This window comes from Mus caroli, unplaced genomic scaffold (genome assembly GCF_978045245.1).
Source record: "Mus caroli unplaced genomic scaffold, Mus_caroli_1 scaffold_11, whole genome shotgun sequence".
In the NCBI taxonomy this organism is placed as follows: domain Eukaryota; kingdom Metazoa; phylum Chordata; class Mammalia; order Rodentia; family Muridae; genus Mus; species Mus caroli.
Window position 1 is genome coordinate 74739792 of NW_028227266.1, and position 25692 is coordinate 74765483.

Consider the following 25692-nt stretch of genomic DNA (forward strand, 5'->3'; position numbering starts at 1 on the left):
TGTATTTGCTTCCAATTGGGAAGTAATATTTTATGTTTCAGTAGTTTTTATATAATTAATTTATATAATATATTTTATGATTTTTTTTAGGTTATAGTTCCCACAGACATAAAAATTGAATTCATCAATCAACTTTCCCAAACTGGCTTGTCTGTAATAGAAGTAACCAGCTTTGTGTCTTCCAGATGGGTACCACAGGTATTCAAATCTATAATTATAAAATTTAACATGTTTAAGTTTAGTGAACACTGTGAGATTTTATATATATATATATATATATATATATATATATATATATACACATACATATACACACACATATATATATAACTAGATATAAATTATATAATAATTTCCATATATTATAAACTATTAGTTCATATTCTGGTAGGATTTGGAAAACCTTTGATATATGAACTGAAGTTCTCTAAGAATTAATATAATTTTAAGCTATTTTAAAAAAAATAACCTGCAATAATATGCTAATATGTAAACATAGGATCCAAAATAACAAATACAGGTTAAAGCTCTTGAATAGCAAATTTGGGGCCTGCTTTGAGTTTACCATTTATGGCTGACATTTCAACTACCTTGAGAATCTCCGAGTGTGATGGAATTTCACATTAGCTGGTGAACAACATAGAGGTAATTCTTCATTTGTTTCATCTATCATTCATATTTGCTGACATGTAATGTGTAAGACACACAAAAGAGGAGGTAAGTCATTTTCAATCATCTCATTAAAAATGAAAAGGTGCTATAGCGTTGTTCACAATTTCATACACTGAATTTAACTCATCAATCCTGAGACTTGATTAGCGTCTTTGAGGTAATTAGTCTTTGAGGTTGGTAATTAGTGATCAGTTTAGCCTCTTCCTGCCTAACCCAGTGTCAGCACCCTGACCCCAAGTGTCTCCCCTGTCCTTCATCTCAGTGGTTACTTCTGATCCCAGTACCATGTTCCCATTGTCCTCTGCTCTCTTTAGTCAGCTGATTTCATATTAATTACTTGTTTTCTTCTGTTTTCATGCCTGAAGTTCCATTCCCTCGGCACTCTGCTTTTGTTGCTCTTCACTGCCCAAAGTCTCTCTCTTTACTGTGTCTCTCATACCAATAGTTGCTCCATTGAGAAAGAAAAGGCTTGTTTTTTCTGATGAACTTCAACTGGACTTGACTCTGACATCTCTATGTCATCAGCTTCAAATCCAGGCTTATTACGATCACACACTGCCTTATGCCGAGAGCTCATCTGTTCCCCTCAGAATCCTGTGCTTGATTCTCCAATTACTTTTTATACCTAATTAGTTGCTGTCTTGGTTAGTTATGGCTGCATAACCAAGTTAGTTAGTCATGGAAGATCAAGCTGGTTCAGATGTCAGAGGTCTATCTACCGGTTCTAGAGTCTGGAAAATCTGAAATCAGGATGCCGACAGATCTGTGGTCTGTGAAGCCTTGACTTCTAGTTTCACATCGCTGTCTTTACACTGTATCCACTATGACAGACAGAAGAAGAAGGAAGAAAACCATTTCCTGTCTCCTCTTACTAGCTCATTAGCTCATTGCTGGGATCTTTCATGATGATGTAGGTACTATTTAGAGTACACCATTCCAACCTTGGTACTAATACAAGAAAATTTATAGGGAGGTTACTTAAATATACTGTCCACAGAGGGAGAAAAGCTCATAAAATATCTCTGTGGCTGGTAAGATGGCTAGTGGGTAAGGGAACTTGGCACCAAGCCCGACAACCAGAGTTCAATCACCAGAATCCATGTAGTGAAGCAGAGAACTAACTCCTGCACATGATAACACACCCATACTTACACACGCATGCACACCCATGCACCCCCCATACCCAACCACACCCACACAAAACAAACATACACACAAATAAATGTGCAAGAGGTTAATCTCCTTTATATTCTATACTTGTTTCCCCCTTTCAATTCCACAGATGTATTACCGACCCACAACCCATGACCCACAAACCCACAAGATATTACATGGAATAAGTAAGCATCGTTCTCCATTCCTTATATATCTTACTTATAGCGGACTAAAATAGGCTTCCAGGAATATATCTGAGAAACGCATTCTAACTCTTTAAAAATTCCCTTCTCACTGAAAGAGCCTGGAAAACACACACTCAAGTCTTTGTATGTGACTCCAGTTTTCCTAGTAACCCTGAGCTCTATTAATACAATTAATTCACTTTGCTGAAACTCCTGCTAACCTGAACCGATTCTTGTTCCTATTTTCCTGGCATTTAGACAGGGTGCTATCATACAAGGCACTTTACACACACATTTGCTTAGTTACCTCTCAATGTCTGTATTTTCCTGCAGTTCTAACAGGTATGATGTGAAATGGCAAAAACTCTGACTCCTGTTGGCTGGGATGCATTTGATGTAACAGAAAACACTATGTGGTCAGTAATCACAGACTCTTTACTGAGTGATTCTAATTTCTTGTCAGATAGTGATTTTCCTTCAAGTCACTGTTGGTACTTAAGTCATAAACCTCTCTCTATATCTATAAATCTTCTCTGATCATTTGCTATTTGTACCGTAAGTTGTATGAAGATAATGCCTCTGGTTCATCATCCTCAGTGCTTGGCCATAGCAGGGAGGCATACAGGAAAATCACTGTGAAATGAATAGTGAATCAGTCAGCTTGAAAGAATGGCAACATATTCTTTTCAATTTTCTTGTATAGGTAAGCAACCCTACCTTTTATGTGTATATCTGTTATCATATAATTAAGTATACAGATATCTTTCTTAGAAGAACACATTACTTGATATATATGTTTTCCTGATTATTTTATTTTGAGAAACAAAAATATTTTACCAGCTATCATTGATTTTTAAGGGACTGCAAGAAATTTTCATCATCTTTAAGATTTGAAGAAGTTGTCCTGTTTATAGATAATTTCATGCTCTTTCACACATTCAATTACATTTGGGAAGAGAGGACACACTGGCATAGTTATAAAATTAGGAGAGTGTAGTGGTTATTAAGATTCTGGGGGTTTGCTATACCTTTTTGTTGCCTTTAAATATCTACTAGGGGTTTCTACACTACTTCAGACCATTTAGTTCCCAAATAAAAGACACAGAGACCATTAGATTTGTAATAAACTTGAAAGCACCACAGCTTGGCAGATATCAACCCTCTAAGCTATCTTGTCAGTTTCCCCTTACCAAATCCCCATAAATATGGGCATCTGTTCCATTTGCACTGTTCCTGCTTCATCAGGCCAGCCCTCGTGGCCACATACTTATGATCCATGCTACTCCATAGCAACTTCCTTCTTTCTCCTCTCATCTCTCCTCATGGTCCTTACCTGATACCCCAAGCCCAGGAGCCACAGCTTTGCCCACTTCTCTTCTGCTCAGCCCAGGCTATAGGCATCTTTGGTAGTTTGAATATGCTTGGCTCATAGGGAGTAGTACAGTTATGAGGTGTGGCCTGGTTGGAGGAAATGTGTCACGTGGGGGTGGGCTTTGGAGTTCTCTTCCTATCTTCAAGCTCTACCCATTGTGAAAGAGAGCATCCTCCTAACTGCCCGAGGATGCCAGTTTCTCCTGGTTGCCTTTGTCAAATCAAGATGCAGAACTTTCAGCTTCTTCTCCAGTCCCATTTCTTCCTGGACGCTGCTATTTTTCCTGCTATGATGATAATGTATCAAACCTCTGAAACCATAAACCAGCCTCAATTAATGTTTGTGTTTATAAGTGTTGCCCTGGTAATGGTGTCTTTTCATAGCAATGGAAACCCTAAGTAAAGCAGCATTTTTATTAACCAATCAGGAATAACTTGGCAAGGTTTGCACAACAAAAGCTGGTGTGTGTGAGAATTTGCTCTTCTTGAGGCAAGCATATGTTGGGATACAATATTTAGTATTTGAATATATAGAAGTACCATACCATCCCCAACAGGTCTTGCTAATATTAATAATAAATAACTAAATTTTCATTTCAAATACTAAATCTTGATATTATCAAAATTCTATAATTTCCAGTGATTTTAAAAAAGTTGCTAGCTGCATATGTAGCAGAAGATGGCCTAGTCGGCCATCAGTGGAAAGAGAGGCCCGTTGGTCTTGCAAACTTTATATGCCTCAGTACAGGGGAATGCCAGGGCCAAGAAGTGGGAGTGGGTGGGTAGGGGAGTGGGGGGGGGGAGGTTATGAGGGACTTTTGGGATAGCATTGGAAATGTAAATGAAGAAAATACCTAATAAAAAAATAATAGAAAAAATTTCTAAAAAAAAAAAAAAGTTGCATACAAAATATTCTTCTCCTAATAAGATGATGCCCATGACTTCATGCTATTACTATTATATAATAATAAAAATTGATTTGTATACTATCCTTTCAAACTCACATATGGTGCTTACAGAGACATCTGAAAGAATGAGAATAGAGCAATCTCTAAAAGGCCACACTTACTCTCTTGTAGCTAATGACAAGAAAATATGACAAAAGAAAATGAAAACCCGGACGTGGTGGCGCACGCCTTTAATCCCAGCACTCGGGAGGCAGAGGCAGGCGGATTTCTGAGTTTGAGGCCAGCCTGGTCTACAAAGTGAGTTCCAGGACAGCCAGGACTATACAGAGAAACCCTGTCTCGAAAAACCAAAAAAAAAAAAAAAAAAAAAAAAAAAAAAAAAAAAAGAAAATGAAAGGAAGACTCCCTATAAGAAGGAACTGGATCATGCCTCCTGGCCTTGCTTAAATAAATACACATGATGGGAATACAAAATGACGTAATTTATTCTGCATGTGGTCCCAAGTTGAATCTGGGATTAGCCTACTGAAAATTAATGAGCCCATTTTAAACCTAAAGTAATATTAAATAAGTTGACTGAATTGCTTCGCATAGCTCCCGAGGATATCTGTGATGAGGGGAGATGGTTTTAGAATTGTGCCCTTATCCACCGGTGTGCCATGCCTTTGAGTAAGTGATTTAACCTCTCTGAACCTTAGAAAGCCTAGCACACATTCCTGCAGTACAGGATGTGGATAACCACAAAGGGTCAGTCACATCAATGGTCCCTGTGTGTACATGATCGTGAGGCCTACCTCCTGACTAGTGTTCAATAATGTTTTCCATCAGGAGCGTTATTAGTGTGTGCTGGTTTTAAACCTCATCTGGTTACATGTATCTAAAGAAAAAAGTGATTTAAATAAATCACATAGCCACAAAAGAGCAGTGTTCCTGAATCAAAGACAAATATTACAAACTTCACCTCTCAAAGTCACAGTAGCCTTGCTTTACCATACAGTACACATGGGGTGTTTTCCCTAAGGCAGCCTTATGGATACACACACACACACACACACACACACACACACACACAGATATTTTGTAGTTTGGGCTTCTTTGCATGGATAGTTTAGATTTAACTGCACTTACATTTTAAAAATGTCTCTAAGTTCTTTCATTCTCCTTCTAGAAGAACATCACATAGTACAGACCTTTAAAATACTATCTGAGGTTAGCATTCCATAATTTTGCTATAGCAGCTGCGTATGTGTTGCCTGAAGTGATTTCTGATTCTAAGGACAATGTATGAGGTCTGATGGCGTCCTGAGTCCTGTGCTTCCCTGGAGCTGACTGTGCATCAGACCCGGGTCATGGGAATAGTCCTCCAGCTAATGTTTAGATTGCTGCTTCTTCACTCATTTCTTTTTTTAGCATTTTAAAGCTTTTTTTTTCCCTCCCACTGTTTTGTTTGGCAGGAGCTGTCTAACTCACATAGCTTAAAGAAAAGGTCCGCAGTAGCAGGGTGCCATATAAAACAGGATCCTACACCTATAATTTAAATGATCACAGATGATAAAATGCCCGCCATTAAGAAATACTTGTTCTTTATAAGTTATCTGGAAAAAGATTTCCTTAGAGTGACATGTAATATAAGAATATTTGAAGTTAGTCCAGGTAGCCCCTCGCTTAGATGGAACACACAATAGCGTGAGAAAGAAAACACATTAAAAACAGATTTCCTGCACATTTGGAATGTGTCTGTTAATCGTAAGCTATTTAAATTATTGTGACTATCATAATCTCTAAAGTGAACTAAATTTTTGTGTTAGATATTAACATTTTTGTTTTTATTCACATGAATGCTACTTTGTTTGAAAATAAAATAAATTAAGCATATAATACACTATGTGTGTGTGTGTGTGTGTATATGTATGTATGTATGTATCAAATGAAATGGGTCAGTTTTACATATTATTTGTCCCTGATGAAGCGTTTACCTATTGCAACACATGGATAAGAAGTCTTCCCAAAGGGATAGAAGTGAGTTTTCTTTACAAGAGTAGGAAAAATGTACATAAAAGATGGTAGCATTCTTTTTTGTACAAGTCACTCTAACACTGAAAAGTAGGATCAAGGCACACATCAACCAGGAGCCCCTGTCACCTGGCCCAGCGCTCATTCTACTGTGGAGGACAAGTCATTCTTTATTGAAGTGGAAGTACATATACTAGATTGACAAACCAGGCTTAATTTTTGAAATGTAAGAGAGCACATCTTTTGTATCTAGTCTGCCTTAGCCATTATGTTCTTTATAAGGAGTGCAGATAATAAGATGGTAGGTAGAAAATAATTTTGTGGAGGAAAAAGAGAGAGAGAGAGAGAGAGAGAGAGAGAGAGAGAGAGAGAGAGAAGGAGAAGGAGAGAAAGTGAGAGGGGGTGGGGCACTTCCAAATTGTTGGCTTAAGAGACATCATTATGTGTCCAGACAACAGAAAGTATCTCAGGATGAGTCCAATCAAAGTATGTCCACTCTGCTTATGGTCTACCTTACATAGCCTGTGTCATTTCACAAAAGGGATCCTGGCCAAATTAACTAAGGCCATATTTCTTATTTTCTGGTGTTAGGCCAAGAATAACCATATTGAAATAGTCTTATTTTTTCTCTTCTAAACTGGCATTACTGCTATAACACATTAATGATCCTCTGTAAAAAGATTAATATGAAGAGATCAAATGGTATATTGTCCTTAGAAGCAGGGTCTAAATGATGATATTGGTTTTGCTTATTAATTTACAGGAGTGTATTTGTTTTCATACATGTTAGATACATCCATGTTCTCAGTATTTGTCCTCTGGGTAGGAGTGAATGATAATTGATATAATGTAAATGATATTACATAGTTATTGAAATTAAATGGAAGAAATTTTGCTATGTGAATTCCAGTGAACTTAGCACCTATTTCCTGGTGTTACAGGTGCAACAGTAGCCCTTCATGAAAACAATAGATGCCTTTTGTTCTCTCATGCTCATGTTTGCTGCATAAGCCACAGCCCCTGTATGTTGTTTTAATGGGTTGAATGTGTTTTCTTTCACCGAATGTGTACACGGTGTCATATATTTTATGTGTGCAAATGTTTCTGCATGCATGTACTCATACACATGTAAATTATCACTTATCCCTGGCAGCTGAATCAGTTGTGTGCATAAGAATTATTCTATAAGTTTAGTGACTCAAAATAACAATATTTGATTTTGCTTGTGTCTTTGAAGCATAAACAATTTAGTTTAGATTTTTTTAGGTGCTCCAGAGACTTATTAGGGACTACTAGTAAGATGGAGTGGATGATGGTTAGAGCAGAACTCAGGGGCACAAGTAGCTTAGGCAGCAGGGACTGGCTGGGCACTACTGTTTCTAACTGTTCTCAAAACTCTCTATGAGTCCTCCACAGTATGGTCCTTATAGACATCTAAGATGATTTTAGTGATCCAGAAGTGATAAGCTTTTTATAGCCAAGCCTTGTAATCTATATAGCATTGATTTGGCAAGCTGGTTAGCTGATATAGTTACAAAGTCCACCAAGTTTTAAAAAAAGAAAGAAAAACACCACTTTTTTTTTTTAAGTGTGACTTTGTGAGAAAGGAACTATCTTTGGTGCCATAACTTTTCAAGTGTCACAGTTTTATTTTTAAAAACTGATCTAGAAATAATTTTAAGTATTTGCTCTATTGTAGCAGTAAGTAAAAAAAATGCAGCTAACAGAGGAACAAAGTCTGCAACCTAAGACCCCTAAACTTTAAGGAACCCTTACTTTAACCCTGGCATGGTAAATACTGGCTCTTCATTCTCACTTCTCTATAGCATGTTTCCTTTATAAAATTGTTTTGTTTAAGACACAACCCAGGTGGCTATGTGAGGAAAGCAGGTGGCTTCAAGCGCTTGCAAAATGACAAGGACAGTCTCTGATTCCACAGTCCATCTATTGTTCATTCCGACCTGTTTTGGTTAAGGCAGACTCTAGGGAGAGACTGTTGAAGGCACATCCTAGGCTTGGCCTTCATCACCATATCTATTGTGCAGGACTCCAGCACTTCCCTACTGGGTCTGAACACACAGTCCAAGGTAGGAAGGAGAGAATGAAGGCTGGGGATCACTCACTGGAGAATCAGTCCAACATCTTTATAAAGGGTCCAATGTAGAACTGGACACACCCAGCATGACCTAGTTTAACACACTATTACCAGAGAATCTCTTATGTTTGAAGGGAAAAGAATGAGAGTAAAGCCTCTTTTCACAACTAAAGCTGCTGCACCCTACCCCCCAAATAAAAAGCAGTAGTTTCGTGTCATTTCATTAGCACAAAATCTGTTTAATACAGGTTGTTACATTAAAATGTTTACCTAAATAGGCAGTTTTTCCTATTGAATGAAAAGATCATATGATGAATACTATGAATACTACTGTGTTATTTAGCATGAATTTCATTTCTATACCATACCACTGTTATTGCTGTATCAATGGGCATTAGCACATCTCTTTCAAGAGTATGATATCAATTACTATATTCCTCTGTTAGAAGTGACAAGGGCTGTGCAATCGTGTGTGTGTGTGTGTGTGCACGTGCGTGCGCACACGCGTGCACATGTGTGCACATGTGTGTATTTTGAAACCACTGGTTAGCTTATATTATTATACAGGGCAAACAACTGCTTGCAGCATATTCAAAAACCTCAAAACTCCCTTGTTTTTCTCTGAAAGATAAGAAAATATGGACAAAATTAAGACAGAATCATCATGGTGCTTTTCTGCTCTTGAGCCTGATTACAATTAATCTTCAATAAAATTGAAAAATGTTAGTAACACTTTATTATATTACACAGCATTAAATAGAAATTTCTTGTCTAAAATGGACTTTTACTACAATCTCAAAGGTAAAGCAAGGCAGACTGCATTCTAGCAATGCCATTATTTAGATTTTAAGTGTTTAAGCAGAAGGTAAAATCCAGTGTGGTTTAGCTAGTTTTCCCCTTTCCTCTAAAATTTATTCCACTGAAAAATTTATGTTCTCTGCTTTTCAATAACATAACTAATTAATTTGATTGGTTACCTTTCCATTAACAAGTTAGATTTGCTTTGCCCTTAAACATATAAAAGCAATCAGGATGAATTGTTATAAATGAAACATTGTATCTCATCCTATATTCAGTTTTTATTGAATTGGTTATCTTCATCAAAATTTTTGTGTTTAGCCGTGAAGAATAGAAATAAACTTTCAAAAACATTTTAGTCACAACTTAAAGACCCTTCTGTATCTAATTGAACCCACTTTCAAACTCTTTGACAGTTTCATACATGTGTTTAAAGAACCTTAATAATTTCACCCTCTGATCCACTCTCCCAGCACTTGCCTCCCAGAGGAATGCTTATGCTTCTCAGTACATGCCTTCCTATTTCCATGCAACTGAAGTTATCTTAACATCTGGCCTTCTCCAATTATCTCTTATGTGTTGACATCTTAGAGGTCTGTATATACTATGTAAAAGACAAAAACCAAGTAGAGGTGCATTTTGTCCCAGAAATATTTGATTTTTGACTTTAAAATTTTTCCTTTTGGATTACTCTATTTTGATGATTGGCCTCCGTTGGAAAGTCTACAGATGAGCCATTTAGGGTTAGTGAGCTGTGGGAGACACAAAATGTGGTCAGGAGATCTGGCAAAAAGGAACTTGGGCACTTCTGGTTTACTGTAGTAGATTCATAATAATTGAAATGATTGTAATAAAATTTTCTTAGAATAACAGAATATTCTATGAGAGCTGTGAATTTAAGGGGTTTTATTGTGAATGCAGATGATATTTTTTGGAGAAAATGATATTAATCTAATAACTGTCCTAGACAAATTCAAATTTGATTGAAAAAGACTATAAGTTATTTGAAATACAAATATGTTGAAGTAAACTGATGCTAATCATACTCCAGCATTAATACCACTTATCTTAGATTGATTCAACTTATATTTTAGCTGCTTATATACATAGAAAGGTATGGTCCAGTAGTCTAATATAAGCACACACACACATGCACACACATACACACACACACACACACACACACACACACACACACCCTCTCCATGTCCTCCAGGCTCCCTGTACTTTGGGAATACCATTATGTCTGTTGTTTAACTTGTAGTTTCTGATGAAGAAGTAGAAAAATCTGAGACCCACTTTTTCCTCCTTTCTGGTATGATTTGGCAAGGTGTTTTAATTTCTCTCTGTGTTGGAAGCTTTCCACTTATTCATTCTCCCACTCAATGCTTTTATTTTTTCTGTATTAAAAACTATATAGAGCTCTTTGTTAGACTCAAAACTGAATAACAGTGTAGGCACAACTGTAATTATAATGTTAAGGTGGATGGAGGTGGGATACAGTTGCTTGGAAAATGAATAACAACACACAAAGAAATTTAAAAATCAGATGAGTATAAATGAGTTACAATCTGGCAGAATCACATAATTAGTATACGATGAATGGGTTGCCTTTGGGTAAGCTGACACCCTTGGAAGTACTGCCTTCATTGCTTACTAAAACAAAAATCTCCAGCATCCACATTATACCCAAGCTTCAAGCTTACAACAACAGCAATGCTTTCTATGGTAATGAGACCTTGCTTTTGTCATTGCTCTTTCTTCTTGGTAATGTCTGACTGGCACTGAGTTATTAACCTAGTAACCCAGACTTACGCTCTCGGCTGTAGCTCTCTCCAGTGCTGTAAGTTTAAAACATGAAGAATACAAAACTCTATTAACAAAACATACTGAAAACAATTTGCTCCACTATTTTAAAAATTGCTCATGCTTCCATGCAAGGGAAATTACAGCAGTGGCAACATTATTATCATGTACAAAAGCATAATACATGAGAGACAACACAATTGCACAGGCACAGAAGGAAAATTACACTGGGAGCTTTGAGACTTTTTGCCCCTACTTTAGAATGATGTTAGGAACATGTTATTTTTAATATCAGAAGATCAGGCAGGTAGTTACAAAGGCATTGACCCTAATAAAAAATAACTAATATATAATTGCTATGTTTATCTTCCTAAACTGGGATGTTATTGGATAAAGACTTTCATTTCTTCCCTCCAGGACGTTAGTGTTACAGTTTTAACCCCACAAATCCATTCCTGTACGTGATGTTTATCTTGCAATATAGAAATGAATATTTGTAGACATCATGAATTATGATTAGCATCTCTCATTTTCACAAGGATAGAGGAGGGGAAGTTGTGGTGGAAGATTTTGAGACACTTGGACATTCCATCCGACAGAGGGCATTATAAAGGTCCATCACATACAGAGGTAGAGTTGAACAAGGAAGGACAGGAAATTATACACCAGACCAAATTAGTTTTAAGGCTTCTGGACTTAAGTTTTGTGAATATGGTGTCAGACAGTTTTAGCTTTGGCAGCCAAGCAGGGTATTGGGTAGGAAAAAAAAAGGATGTTCAATTTTCCAGAGATTTCCTGTGTTTATTATTGTAAGGCTGTGATTTATTAAGAGTGTCTTACTTCTTCAAGCAGACCAAGATTTCCTCTGTGCTACTGAGGCTAAGATAGATGAGGTTTGTGCTAGGCGTCTATGAATGCGACATGGTTATAGGACCCAGGCTATAGTGCTATTCAGAGCTGCCTACAGCACTCTCACCCAGGATTGTCAGGAGCACTCCAGTCTCATTTTTTTTCCCATTACTGAGTTTCCAAATGTTACCTTTAAGAGGAATTGCTGCTCATATTGAGTTTTGAGTTATAGGGTCTGAAATCACATCATTTATGTTTTTGCACTAATCGATGGCAGGTGTTGAAGAAATTGCACGTTCTCTTATCTATTGGTCTTTCACACTGTGCCCCCACACAAAGAAAATAGCACCGGCAGACCTGGCCAGAGGAGACTCTGAACAATAATTTACTAGCACTATTTACTTTTAGTTCAATAAGATTTGAGTATTGTTCTGGATTGATGGTGAGCAAAGTAAAAGTTTCAAAATGCCAGCGGGTAGAAAGAAAGGACAGCTATGTGTTCATACGTATGAGTCTGTTTCCTGGAAAAGAATTAAGATAGTATGTTGAGAGAAAGAAGAAGTATATATATCTAGAGATACTATAGACAAACTAAGTTATAGAAATGTAAACTTTAAAACTATGACAAGCATCTATAAATTATGTATGATAATATTTCTAAAATGGAGGTGAATGTTGGAGACCACTTCATAAAACATTTCTCTTCAGTATTTGACTGTGCATTAATTATTTTTTTGCATGACAATACTTTTTAGTGCCACAATATTTTCTTAGTGCCATAAGTTGCTAGGCAGGTTTTTGGAGAAGAGTCATCAAATCTATCTCCAAGTGGTGCATGCTACAATCCTGAACTGCCCAGACAGATAACGGTACTGGTATCTTGCCACAGTGACATGAATGTTTTGGGGATTATCAGTTATTCCTTGGTTGGATAGGAGGCCTACTCTATGGGGACGAATGCATGCCCTGTACTGTATAGGCCCTGCATGCTACAGTATTGTGATAATTGGTACATTGGGGACATGAATGTTTTGGGGATGAATTATATGTTTACAATTTTAAAAAATTTATATTTGGTTCATTATAACTTTACAGTCACTTGTTCTCTGTACTCTGGTTGTGTTTCTATAATAGTCTCCATCTGATGCAAGGAGACATGTATTTGATAAGGGATGGCACCGACTCTTATCTGTGGGCATAAGGATAAATGTTTAGAATGCAGTTAGGAATGCACTGATTTAGTAAAGTGGTTTTTGGAGGTATTCCTCTGAGACCCATGGCTGCACTAGCCTCCTACGTATGGCTTGGTGTACAGTACCAGGCATGTGCTCACTCTTGTTGAGCTAACCTTGGGTCAAGTCAGAGGGCTGTTCATTACTCCCAAAGTCTGCCTACCACCATTGTACCCTTGGGGATATCATTCCATGTTCATTGTTGCTTTAGTTCATAAGCACCATAGCTGGGTAGGACTATTGTTTGCTTTCCTCCCTTGAAAGCTTCCATGGAGCCTCTGGTACCATGAAAGATAATCATCAGGAAGGATGCTTTCAGGTATGATCCCAATTTGAATCCTGATTTTTTTTGTCCAAAGATTCCGTGTTGTCAGCAATAGGGCCTTACCTTCAACCCCTGGGAAGCAGCCAATGGCAACAGCAATATCCTATAATGCTTTGGGAGTTTCTTGGACAACTTTGACCTAAAACTCTGAAGGGAGATTCTCATAGCTTATTGGAGGTTTTTGCTATATTGTCCTTGGTTCTTGGGAAGAGCAATTGTTAGATCACATAGGAAAATATTTATCTAAACCATATATGTATATGTATAAATGGATTTATGTTTTTATATTCTACTATATATAGTATATGTATTATATATATAGAGAGAGACATGTTCTAATATCTGTATTACATTATATATGATAGATTATACTATAAATATACATGTAATTATATATAATATATACATGTATATATATACACACATGTATGTATATGTATATATATATATGTATATGATATGCCACAATGTCTTTTTTAGGCATCTTTACTATTAATGTATTTCTGAAGACTATGAAATAGTAGGGATTAAGTTTTTCAGTAAAATACATCTTTTATGTTAGTCTTAGTAACTTTTATTTGGGAATTCTTGACCAAGTATTGTGTCTTTATAGCAGAGACCGTTCACAGCTCACTGGATTCTCAGACTTGCCTGAGAATTGCCTCTCATCTCTATGGGCTGACTTTCATACTTCCCTGAGATTCAGTTGTAATTCTGAATTTATTGCAATCTTCTCTATATTTGAACACCCTGTATCTGTGTTTCTATGTTGCCTTCAGGATAAATTAATAGTTTTGACTAATATAAACCCAATTCAAAGACATCTCAGAGTGTATGATCCCCACTTTCTCTAACGTTCTTAGCATGATGTCAAATGACCACTTTCACTAATGTATGAGGTACCACATACCTATGTGGTACCTCTATGGACCATGTCCATTTTCATTGTTATTTTACTCCAATGTAATGAGTTACTTGAGATATAGATGGTAGAGATAACTATATGTTGTCTATATTAAGTCTGGCATTGGGAATTTGACAAGGGCATAATGGGGACATTGTCTTTACTCCATGATGTCTAGGATCATAACCATATGATTGAACTCTTTCGGCTGGAGTCATCTGAAGGCTACTTTACTCACAGATATAAGGAGTGACCCTAGTTATTTGTTTCATCCCTCTTTTCATCTTCGTGTATATTCTACACGAGGAGCTGCCTCCTTATGTGACTGTTGCATAGATGATTTTGGGATTTCCCCTTCTATGTCACCTAATTTCTTCATAGTGTCTTTCCCTAAAGGGGAAATATTAGTTCTTTTATTACAACCTAGTTTCAGAAACCACATAAAAAACTTGCAACTATAAAGTACTGTTCAGAACATTTACAGCTTCCCCAGCTTCAAGGGAATGAATATAATCTATATCTTCATCAATAGGGGAGAGAACTTGGAAAAGTATAAGAGACCAGAAATATCATCATGGCTGATCTTTATAAAAACTATAATACATCACATTCAAGCCCCTAGTAAATAGTCTGTATTCTGTTTAAACTTTTCTGCACCCTTTTACCAACATTTTTTTTCATTCTGAACCCTTATATGGTTATTTGAATAAGAGTGGCCCCATAGGTTCATATATTTGAATGCTTAGTGGGTGGTTCTATTTGAAAGGATTGGGAGGTGTGGCCTTGTTAGAAGAAGTGTGTCATTAGGGATAGGCTTTGAGGTTTGTGTGTGTGTGCATAAACAAAAAAGTTATATTTTGTTGATTTGCTTTTATTAATTAAAACCAATATGTAATCATGATAAAAAATAAGACGAGTAGAGGACTAATAATTTCTTCCTTCTACTGACATTTGAGGGCAATAGTTTGGGTTTGGTGTCTGTTGACACAGCTTTTTTCATGCTCATCTGGTATACTTGCCATTCCTTATGAATTCCTTATCTTTATACACATTTTATATAATACTATAAATATATTTTAGTTGCATATGCTTCTTTTAGTTGTTTTTTTGTTTTGTTTTCGAGACAGAGTTTCTCTGTATAACCCTGGCTGTCCTGGAACTCACTCTGTAGACCAGGCTGGCCTCGAACTCAGAAATCTGCCTGCCTCTGCCTGCCAAGTGCTGGGATTAAAGGCATGTGCCACCACTGCCCAGCTTCTTTTAGTTCTTAATATAGACAGTCTATTATGCATATTACAGATGTGTATTTCAAAATCTGATAGAACACATAGCCCACAGGGAAAACAATAAAGAGGGTTGTTTACAGCAAGCATCACAATAGCACCCACAATTTTAAATATGTAATCTTCATTATAATATATATTAATTTTATATATGATATTAGTATTAGATTATTGTATTAAATTAATTTTTGACTTTGTAGATTTGCAATTTTAATCCAACTTTAATATATACTTTTGATAGTGTGGTTTAATTTTGTTCCAAGCACTGTTTATTTAGTTCTTCATATGTAAGAACAGATAGCAATCATCTGATGATACTACATAAAACATTCTAACTATTACTAACTGGAACATGTATGTTAACCCAAAAACATTGTCTATTGGTCCCAGACTTTTTAAATGATTTTAATGGTGTCATACAATTTATATGTTCTTAAACACTGTAAAATTTTGTGGACTGAAAAGTTAGGCATAAAGTTTTGTGTGACACTAAATAAACTGTGTTTTGCCTTTAAAATTTTCCATACTATCATGAGTGCCTGATGCTTAGATTACCAAATGACTGCAAGAAAATGGTGGGAATCCTGTTTCTCTGTACTCCCCTACGTAGTCAGATCCTACTCTGTGGACTAGTAAGGTCATGCCTTGCTGTAGTCCATTTGTGACAGTAAGCACTACATTTCTTTATCTACATATGAACACTTCTTATGTCAGACATCAATTTATAGCATATGTTTTATGTGGAACAATAACTTACACAGAAGGCCAATCATGTATTTGATGTCTTGCCCATTTCTGTGCTTACATCTGACTGTTATCTGTTTAAGATGGCTGACCATACTGAAGTGATGCGAGGCATTCGTCAGTATCCAGGAGTTCGCTATCCTGTCCTTATACCTAATCTTCAGGGTTTTCAGCATGCTGTAAGTATGTATTTTCTCTGTGATTGCCTTTATTGTTTTAAAGATCTTTAAACATTAAAATTCTGTGATATGTAATCCACCAGTCTTCATATGTAATTATTCTGCTTATAAACTAACATGGACACACAGAGATCAAGACCCCCATGGCACCATTAGGACCTGATGGGCTTCCCATGTAGCTCTTTCAATGCAACTATTTAAGTACTAAAGAAGAAAAGTATCTCTCTATTTGGGATGGAAGTTTAAAAGTGTATTTGATGCTTCCCAATTACAGGTTATATCTTAAATATTTACTGATGAGCATTATAATCATCAATATTCCTGAAATAACTGCTTTGTCAACATTTTAGGGCCAGTTTTTTGTTTCTGTGGAATCTTCTCTTAGACAAAAACTAATCTAGTCATTGCCTCTGCGTCTGCTTGTAATGACTTTTCTTTATCTGTCTCCTGTTTTAATTCTTGTGATTCTATGTGGTTTGGGGATTTATGTGAGTTTTAAAGACTATGCACACAAGGATCACATTACTTTCACATAAAAATGTAAAGTATGTCTTATCTTTACATATGTTTGTTGCAAAGGCATTACAGTATATATTCTTTATGTCAATATGTATTTTAGGTTCTGTATTTGGTACTCTGCTGCATGAAGCTGACATTGTCAGAGTCTTTTCAGTACATTATTTGTTCGTGTATGTGCTGTTAGAGACATTTATCTTTCATTTGATTTGATGTAATTTTATGGCATTATAAGATAGAATAATATTGCTGCAATCAAGTCTTACCAAAGAAGTGAAGGACCTCATCTTGGAGAAAATATTTGGACTATGTCCTAACAGTAGTTTAACAGTAGAATAAATGTTTGCTTGGGAGTTCCGTGGGTTTGTAAGCAAAGCACGGTTCACTAACCGAGTGACTGTCTGAGACTGAATGGCCAACAAGTTTTTGAGCTGCATTCATAAAAGAAGTCCAATATTAGTTGCAGGGGTTTTCAGATGGCAAAAAAGGCAGGCAAAGTCCTAATATTAATGGCAAAGAATAAGTATTTAGTGAAGTAGCAATTTTATTTTAGAGAATCCATATTCATATTTGAATAGAGGAACAGAAAAGTGTATTCTAAATGTTGAAAGAAAGATAAATTATGTTTTCCTTCTTAAGGTATTAACAGGCAATCAAGGAGGAGAACACATAAGACCTAGCCAGACAGCGAGTGAGACATTAACAGGAAGTCTTATGGATGTGTTATTGAAATCGAGAGGGCTTGACAATTGCAAACGTATTATTACTACAGATGCTGTGGATGCTATAAACGCAGCAAAAGGAAAAAGGGGACAGGTAGAGTTGATCCAGTTATTATTTTAGAATTAAAGACTAGCCAGTGGACTTGCACCTTAGTCACATATGCACATGGCTTTAGTTGTCAGGATACAAAGCTATAGCAGCTAATTAGGAACTACAATTCCTTTTGGAGGCAAAAGCTAGTTGGAATTACAACTTAGATTTGGAGGCAAAAATCTAAGTGATGAATTGGGAATGCATTCTCTGTTAGATTATAGGAAGAAAAGAGAACCAGAAATAGTTTGTTTTTTTCTCTTTCAATAATATTTAGGTTTCAAAATAATGTTTTCTATAAAAATGCAGGCTTTAGTGGGGCACACATGCTTCCCCCCATAATTAGGGTTAAAGTGTTTTGAGGATAACATGATGAAAGAGAGACAGAAGTAACTGGATCATCATGACTGTGTTTTATGTGTCTCATAATCGTTGTGGATTTTCTTGTTACCATAAAATACTTCTCTATTTCAAAACACTGTGAGTAGCAAAGTGAGAAGAACCTGGCTTTAAAATTTAAGGCTATGTGTAAACCTAGGCATGCGTCAGAGTCTTCCGTCTTCTCATCTTCTGCTATTACTCAGAAGACTCGTAAAACTCATTAGCTTTGGGCTATATACTGTATCTTTCAGGTTGCTGCTGGAGCCACGGAGATAGCAGTTTTTGGTGCTGCTTCAGAATCTTTTAGCAAGAAGAATATTAACTGCTCCATTGAAGAAAGTATGGGAAGGTTTGAGGAGGTCATCAGCTCTGCAAGACACATGGACATCCCAGTGCGAGGGTACTCATGAAACCCAATTATTGTATCTTTTTTTTTTTTGAGTTTACTTATAAGCCACCTTGGTAGTTTTCTTAAACATATATATCATGTACATGTTATGATCTATATCATAGCTTTTGGACCATATTTGTTTATATTAATCATCAGTGTAATTATATCTCATTAATAGTTATTACCATGTTTCTAGCCCATGGAATATGGAACCTGAGTGCTACTAGGGATCTAGCATGTGAATCTGACATTAACACTCAGCTATCCAGAAGAAGTTATCTGCTGCCTAAGACTCACATGTGTCCATAAACTGGAGCTGCTTATGTAAATGCAGGTGTAGCTGAGATACCAATCTTATCCTCACTCTTTGGCATTTCATAAAGAAACTGCATTCCTTTGGATCTGTATCATTAGCTTTCTATAGGAGATCCCATTAAGGGAAACAGAGGAGGAAATAATGTCAGATCAAAAACTCCGATTTCTCTTTCAGGAGTTTACATGGTTGCCTAAATCAAAATATCATGTACTGTCATTTCTGAGTTCACTGTCCTGGGACTCTTGCAATAGAGCTATGTGCAAACCATTAGAAAATAGAGTAGCAGAGAGCAGAGGCAGGAAGATATGGAGGCCGTTATGGTGATGGAATTGAAGGATGGAAGAAATTCTGTATTTGTTTTTTTGCTTGTTTCCTAGATCAGCAGTTGCAGCATAGATTCAGAATCCTTCCTTTATACTGAAAAACGTACAATAAATTCATTATTATTGAAGTAAGACAGTAGCTTGTTTTCTAATAATTAAAGTATTCAGATGCAATGAACATAAAAGTCATGCTGGGAATGGCTTTAGCTCTATCTTATAATTCTCTTAGTTGATGTGAGCAAAGCCCATAGAGGCAGAATGATTCAACAGTTAATAAGAGAGAATTGGCTTAGTAATTCCCAGAGCTACTAATTTAAAAATAATAATAATAATATAAAAGATGCTTGGCTTTGGGACAGGACTTACAATGATTGGAATTAACCCCAGGTCATTTAAAGAACTATCAGACTTTGACTATACTATACTATGAGTTTTCATTTGAATTTTATCTTCCCAAATTTCTACCATAGAGTTTTTTTTTTTAAATAATGTTTGGGGTTTATTTGATGTTTTTCACATGAAGAAGTTGGAAAAAAAATAAAGAGAAGATAATATGAATCCATCATCATAAAAAATAGTATGTTTATTTTAAGGCCAAATTATGTGATCAAAATGTAAAGGAGAGATGGTCTATAAATTTTCAAATTAAAATTCAAAGTAGTTTCATCTTTGTTACCTCTAAAAAAGGGAATGTGAACACCTTAGTCTATTTCAAAAAGTAAAGAATATTTAGACCAGTGGTTCTCAACCTGTGGGTTGTGATCCTTTTGGGGGTCAATGTCATTTTCACAGGAGTTGCATATAAGATATCTTGAGTATCAGATATTTCATCATGATACATAACAGTAGCAAAGTTATAGTTATGAAATAACAATGAAAATAATTGTATGGTTGGAGTCAACACAACATGAAGAACTGTATTAAAGGGTCACAGTATCAGGAAGGTTGAGAAGCACTGATTTAGAGAAAATTAACTCTCACCGGATACTTTAAGGAAACTCACTATGAAATCAAATCACTGTATTACCATGGGTATTTTATTATAGGGTTGCAATGTAGACAAATACAGGCTACACAACATTCTCCTCCTCCTCCTCTTCTTCCTCGTCCTCCTCCCCCTCCTCCCTTCCTCTTCTTCCTCCTCCTCTTCCTACTCTTCCTTGTCCTCTTCTTCCTTGGTTTCAATTTGAAGTCCTCTGGATTTTTCAGAGGACTATCATTTCTGGAAATATAAATTTTAACATGTGTGTTCCTCAATCGAGTACTTGAATCTATTTTCTTCCCTAGCTTTTCCTTAAATTTAAATATGATTTTATTTTTATGTTTTGTTTTTGTATTTTATTCATGCTTTGAGAATTACACACACACACACACACACACACACACATTTTTTGTGTGTGTGACAGGATTTATGTCATATCTCTCACCCCTTTTCTTTCCAAATCCCCTTACTTCCTCACCTCTGTATGCCTCTCCCGACTCCATGTCCTCGTTCTATAGTGCACTGTGTTGTGTGCTTATAAAATAAGAATTTCAGAGGTTCTGCTTCTCAAACATGAAACATGAAATATCTGTATATGGCCACCATGATGTGGTCTGCCATTTTACCTCTATGCCTGACCTAAGGTTTGGAGTATAGTTCTCCCTTTTTACTAGAAGCCTAAGTTAATTTTCTATTTTTTAAAGACTATGAAATACAAGAATATATATCTGTGAACAGCATCTGTTGCATTTCTTCTCAACATTCCAGAAAAAGTAAAAATGAAATAAAGATTAGGCAAATTATTAACTAAGTTAATACAAAAAAACCATAGATTTTATTTAGGTACAGAAAACAAAGACAAGTATGAGACATAATGTTTTATTTCAGCAATAATTTGTTTATATGAAGTGACTAATATTTACTGCCAGTTAGAAGGAGGTGAGACCAGCCATGATAAGTGTGGTCTTTATTTACCTTTTTACCTATCCCCCAAGCCATTCTAAACCAAGTCTCTTTTGTTTCCTAAATAAACTGTATCGCAGATAATTGTGATCCATTTCTTTAGTAAAGACACTCCCTGTAAAGACGTTCTTCCACTATACGACTGTTTTTCAACTGGTTCCTCAGTTCTGTTGAGCTTGCAGCCTTCAGAACAGCAAACTTTCCAACTTCCAAAAAGGAAGGACTGTCTCCCCTAACTTTCACTTGAAGGAATGACTTATAGCCCAACACATTTCTTCAAACCATTCAGCCTTCAACCTGAATTAGCCAAACCATCTATTTAAATCATGCTGCAGAGTTTGTGTCCTGTCCTTGCTGCCTGAGGTCAGATGCCACAGGAATTACGGTCCTGACCTTGAAGGTAAGGGCAGCCTTATTTCTAAGGGCAATGATTCTATGTATTCAGAGCTCTGCTGTCAGATGTACAGTGAGTTGCAGGCAGTTCTGCTCCCAACTGACTACCAGATGGTTTCCACCAGACCATCTCCGTTGGGGGAACTCTCTTGTGGACATACTCCTATCTTCCTATTAGCAGAAGCTGCTTATAACGTCACTTATTAATTTCCACTGTTAAACACAAGCCTAGATTTTGGGCTGCAAGAAAACGCCAAATAATAGGCATCAAAATGAGGTACATAAAACTTAAGCACAGACATCTGCTAAGCTGCTTTTCACATGTATAGTGTTTACTTAGAGGTTTGTACCTTCCTGTAAGTGTATGTAACCTAACATCAGTGCAAAACAGGTGGCTGAGGGTGGATGGCAGTCACTTTATCTATTACACCATTTGTTTTTCTTGGTTTTTGGATGCAAGGTCTTGAGATATATATCTATATATATATATAAAATCTGTCTCTCCTAAGTTGCCCAGGCTAACCTTCCTGTAAGTGTATGTAACCTAACATCAGTGCAAAACAGGTGGCTGAGGGTGGATGGCAGTCACTTTATCTATTATCTATTACACCATTTGTTTTTCTTGGTTTTTGGATGCAAGGTCTTGATATATATATATATATATATATATATATATATATATATATATATATATATATATATATATCTGTCTCTCCTAAGTTGCCCAGGCTAACCTCAAGCTGTGGAATTCCTCCAAGCTCAGTGCCCCTCCCCCATCCCTCCTGTGATTACAGGAATGTGTTACCACATTTTGGTTTTTGTGTAGAATTTTTATTTTCTTTGTTCCCCTTTAATTGAATATAGATTTTTTTCATATAATATGTCCTGATTATGGTTTCCCCTTTCTCCAGTCATCCCAGTCCCTTCCCATCTTCCCTTTGTTTGGATTCATTTGCACCTATGTTCTGTTGCTCATTAAAAAACAGACAGACTTCTGAGTTATAATAATAAAATAAAATAAAATAAAATGACAAAGCAGAAACTTGCACATTGAAATGGGAAACAAACAGAAGAAAAAGCACCAAAGGCACACACACTCACACATACAACCAGATATAGACAAAGAGACCCACTTGTTTGCACACTCAGGAATCTCATAAAAACAATTAAACTGAAAGCCATAATGTATACCCCAAAGGCTCTGTGCTGGCCCTGTGCATGTTGCCTTGATCTCTGTGAGTTCATATCATGTTGAATTAGAGGGACCTTGGTTTTCTTTTTTTTTTTTTTTTTTTTGGTGTCTTCCATCCCCTCTGGCTTTTACCCCCCCCTTTTTTTTTTCATTCTCTTCTTCAGGGTTCTCTGAGCCCTGAGGAGAGGGATTTGATGGAGACATCCCATTTAGGACTAAGTGTTCCCAAGTCTCTCCCTCTCTGTGAAATGTCTGCTTGTGGGTATTTGTTCCCATCTGCTTCAGGAGGAAGCTTCTCTGATGATGGCTGAGCAAGGCACCGATCTATAGGTACAGAAGACTGTCACTAGGAGTCATTTTATGGCTACATTATTTCAGTAGGAGAGTAGTATTTGATTTTACTCTAGGCTCCGAGGCTTTCTAGTTTCAGGTCCTTGGTCACCCAAACAGAGTCTGGTATGGGTCCCATCTCATGTACTTGGCCTTATAAGTCGAGTTAGATGTTGGTTGATTATTCCCATAATCTTTGTGCCATTGTTGCATACCTTGGAAGGCCATTAGTGAGAGATGGGGAAAATACAAATGTAGAGTTAGACTTTAGGAACAAGTGGGCAGTCATTGCCTCGTGATAAACTGAATAAGCATGAGTTGCTTGTTTTGATCAATTTGAATTTATTGTTATTTATTGGCATTACTTTCCTTAATTAGCACATTTCAAAGGAAATATGCAACTGGCCACCTTACATATTATATTTAAGCCACATCTCAGTGTTGGGTTTAGAACAAATATCAGTTTTTGCACATTACTTGAACCATTGCATATAGACTGAAATTTCTCTTTGTTTTAGAACTTTCTCCATTGCTATGCCATTTCCTTTTCAGATATCTTAGTCACATTTGAACAAATTATCTAAAATGTTACATAAGACATAGGAACTGGAAGAGCAAGCCAAGTTGCCAATCAACTGGACTTGACTTCTTCTTCCTTGTCTTTGCACTGTGTGATGGGCTTATTAAAGAACTTATCTATTTCATTTCTCAAATGTAAGTTTTATTCACATTAATATCCCCGAATTGGGTTACATCTAAGAAGCATTGTATACTAGCCTACTTAGTGTGTACCTTTTACATTTCGAACTCTTAGAGATTTCACTGAGTTTTCTTTTTTCTTTTCTTCTTTCCTTTTGATTGATTTGTGCTAGCTCACATTTTTTTTTATTAGTTATTTCATTTGTTTACAATTCAGATGTCCCCATTTCTGGTTTTCCCTCTGCAAGACCCCTATCCCATCTCCTCTTCCCCTGCCTCTATGAGGGTGCTCCCCAACCCACCCACCCACTGCTACTTCACTGTCCTAGCATCCCTCTATGCTGGGGGATCAAGCCTCCACAGAACCAAGGGCTTCCTTTCCCATTGATGCCAGATAAGGCAATACTTTGCTACATCTGCAGCTGGAGCCATGGGTTCCTCCATGTGTACTCTTTGGTTGGTGGTTTAATTCCTGGGAGCTCTGGGGGTGGGAGGAGGGTCCAATTAGTTGATATTGTTCTTCCTAAGGGGGTTACAATCCCCTTCAGCTTCTTCAAGCCTTCCCCTAACTCTTCTCTTGAGGTCTCTGTGCTCAGTCTGATGATTGGCTGCAAGCATCTGCATCTGTATTGGTCAGGCTCTGGCAGAGCCTCTTGGGGGACTCTATACTAGGCTCCTGTCAGCAAGCTCTTCTTGGCATCAGCAATAGTGTCTGGGTTTGGTGTCTGCAGATGGGATGGATCTCTGGGTGGGGCAGTCTCTGGATGGCCATTTCTTTAGTCTCTGCTCTGCTCTTTGTCCCTGCATTTCCTTTTGACAGGAATAATTCTGGGTTAAATTTTTGAGATGGGTGGGTGGCCCCATCCCTCCCTCTGATTTTTCTAATGAATCATAGCTTAAATTCATCAAACACACCAGTATGTTCTCTTTTATCTCCAACCTTCCCTCTATGAAACTTTATGAAACTAGATTTCTATAAAGCAAATTTGATTTTTTGGGACCTTACCTAAATTTTTTAGTACCCAAAATTAGTTTTGAATCATCTCAAATTCCAGCCTCCTTTGTAAACATAGTGCTTACTATCTAGAATCGTTCTTATCCCAGACCCAGAACTGTACCACCAGACTCACTTTCCACCACTCCTCTCTGCATAGTCTCAGGTGAAACTTGTAAAAGGTTTGTTCAACCCCCAAAGGGGTTGTGACTCACAAGTTGAAAACTGCTGCTATAGTACAGACATATTCATATAATGTTCTTTAATCACTATAATCAAATAATATTATCAAGTTGGTGCATGCCTTTAATCCCAGCATTTGGGAGGCACAGTCAGGAGGATTTCTGAGTTTGAGGCCAGCTTGGTCTACAAAGTGAGTTCCAGGACAGCCAGAGCTACACAGAGAAACCCTGTCTCAGAAAAAACCAGTCATTCATATATATATATATATATATATATATATATATATAAATTGTTTGATAGATTAAAAGGTTGAATTACCTTTAAATGCTCCTAAATAAGTTTTGTTTAGTTGAAGGATAAAGTAAAAGTGTAAAATAATTTTGATTGGTGTATTTTTTGTTATTTGTTTTTAAAATGGAAATTTGGATATGATTGGAAGATCATATTCCTCTGTATATTTTTAATATAGGTACGTGTCCTGTGCCCTGGGCTGCCCATATGAAGGAAGCATCACACCACAGAAAGTCACAGAAGTAAGATACATTATGGTTACTAATAAAAGAGTATTGTTTGCAAATTTAGATTGTTTTCTTTATTATTTATTTAATTTCAATAGCAAGGACTAACAAGAACTATGGCTGGGAGATTTTCATGAAGACAGCTTTGGTTACTTGTCATTTCTTTGGACTTAGGCCTA

At 36.6% G+C, this 25692-nt stretch overlaps 1 protein-coding gene across 2 annotated transcripts in view; it reads left to right on the top strand.

Annotated features, from left to right (window-relative positions):
• Hmgcll1 (3-hydroxy-3-methylglutaryl-CoA lyase like 1) overlaps nt 1–25692 on the top strand; it is a 121629-nt gene that overhangs the window by 41964 nt on the left and 53973 nt on the right. The window contains exons 3-6 of one of the 2 annotated variants that reach the window (XM_021172660.3): nt 91–198; nt 16424–16519; nt 18481–18629; nt 25465–25528. In XM_021172660.3, the coding sequence (XP_021028319.1) occupies nt 91–198; nt 16424–16519; nt 18481–18629; nt 25465–25528 (417 nt within the window). Of the gene's footprint in view, nt 1–90; nt 199–2392; nt 2429–16423; nt 16520–18480; nt 18630–25464; nt 25529–25692 lie in introns of those variants that run through there. The other variant, XM_085844799.1, reaches the window with a different exon arrangement.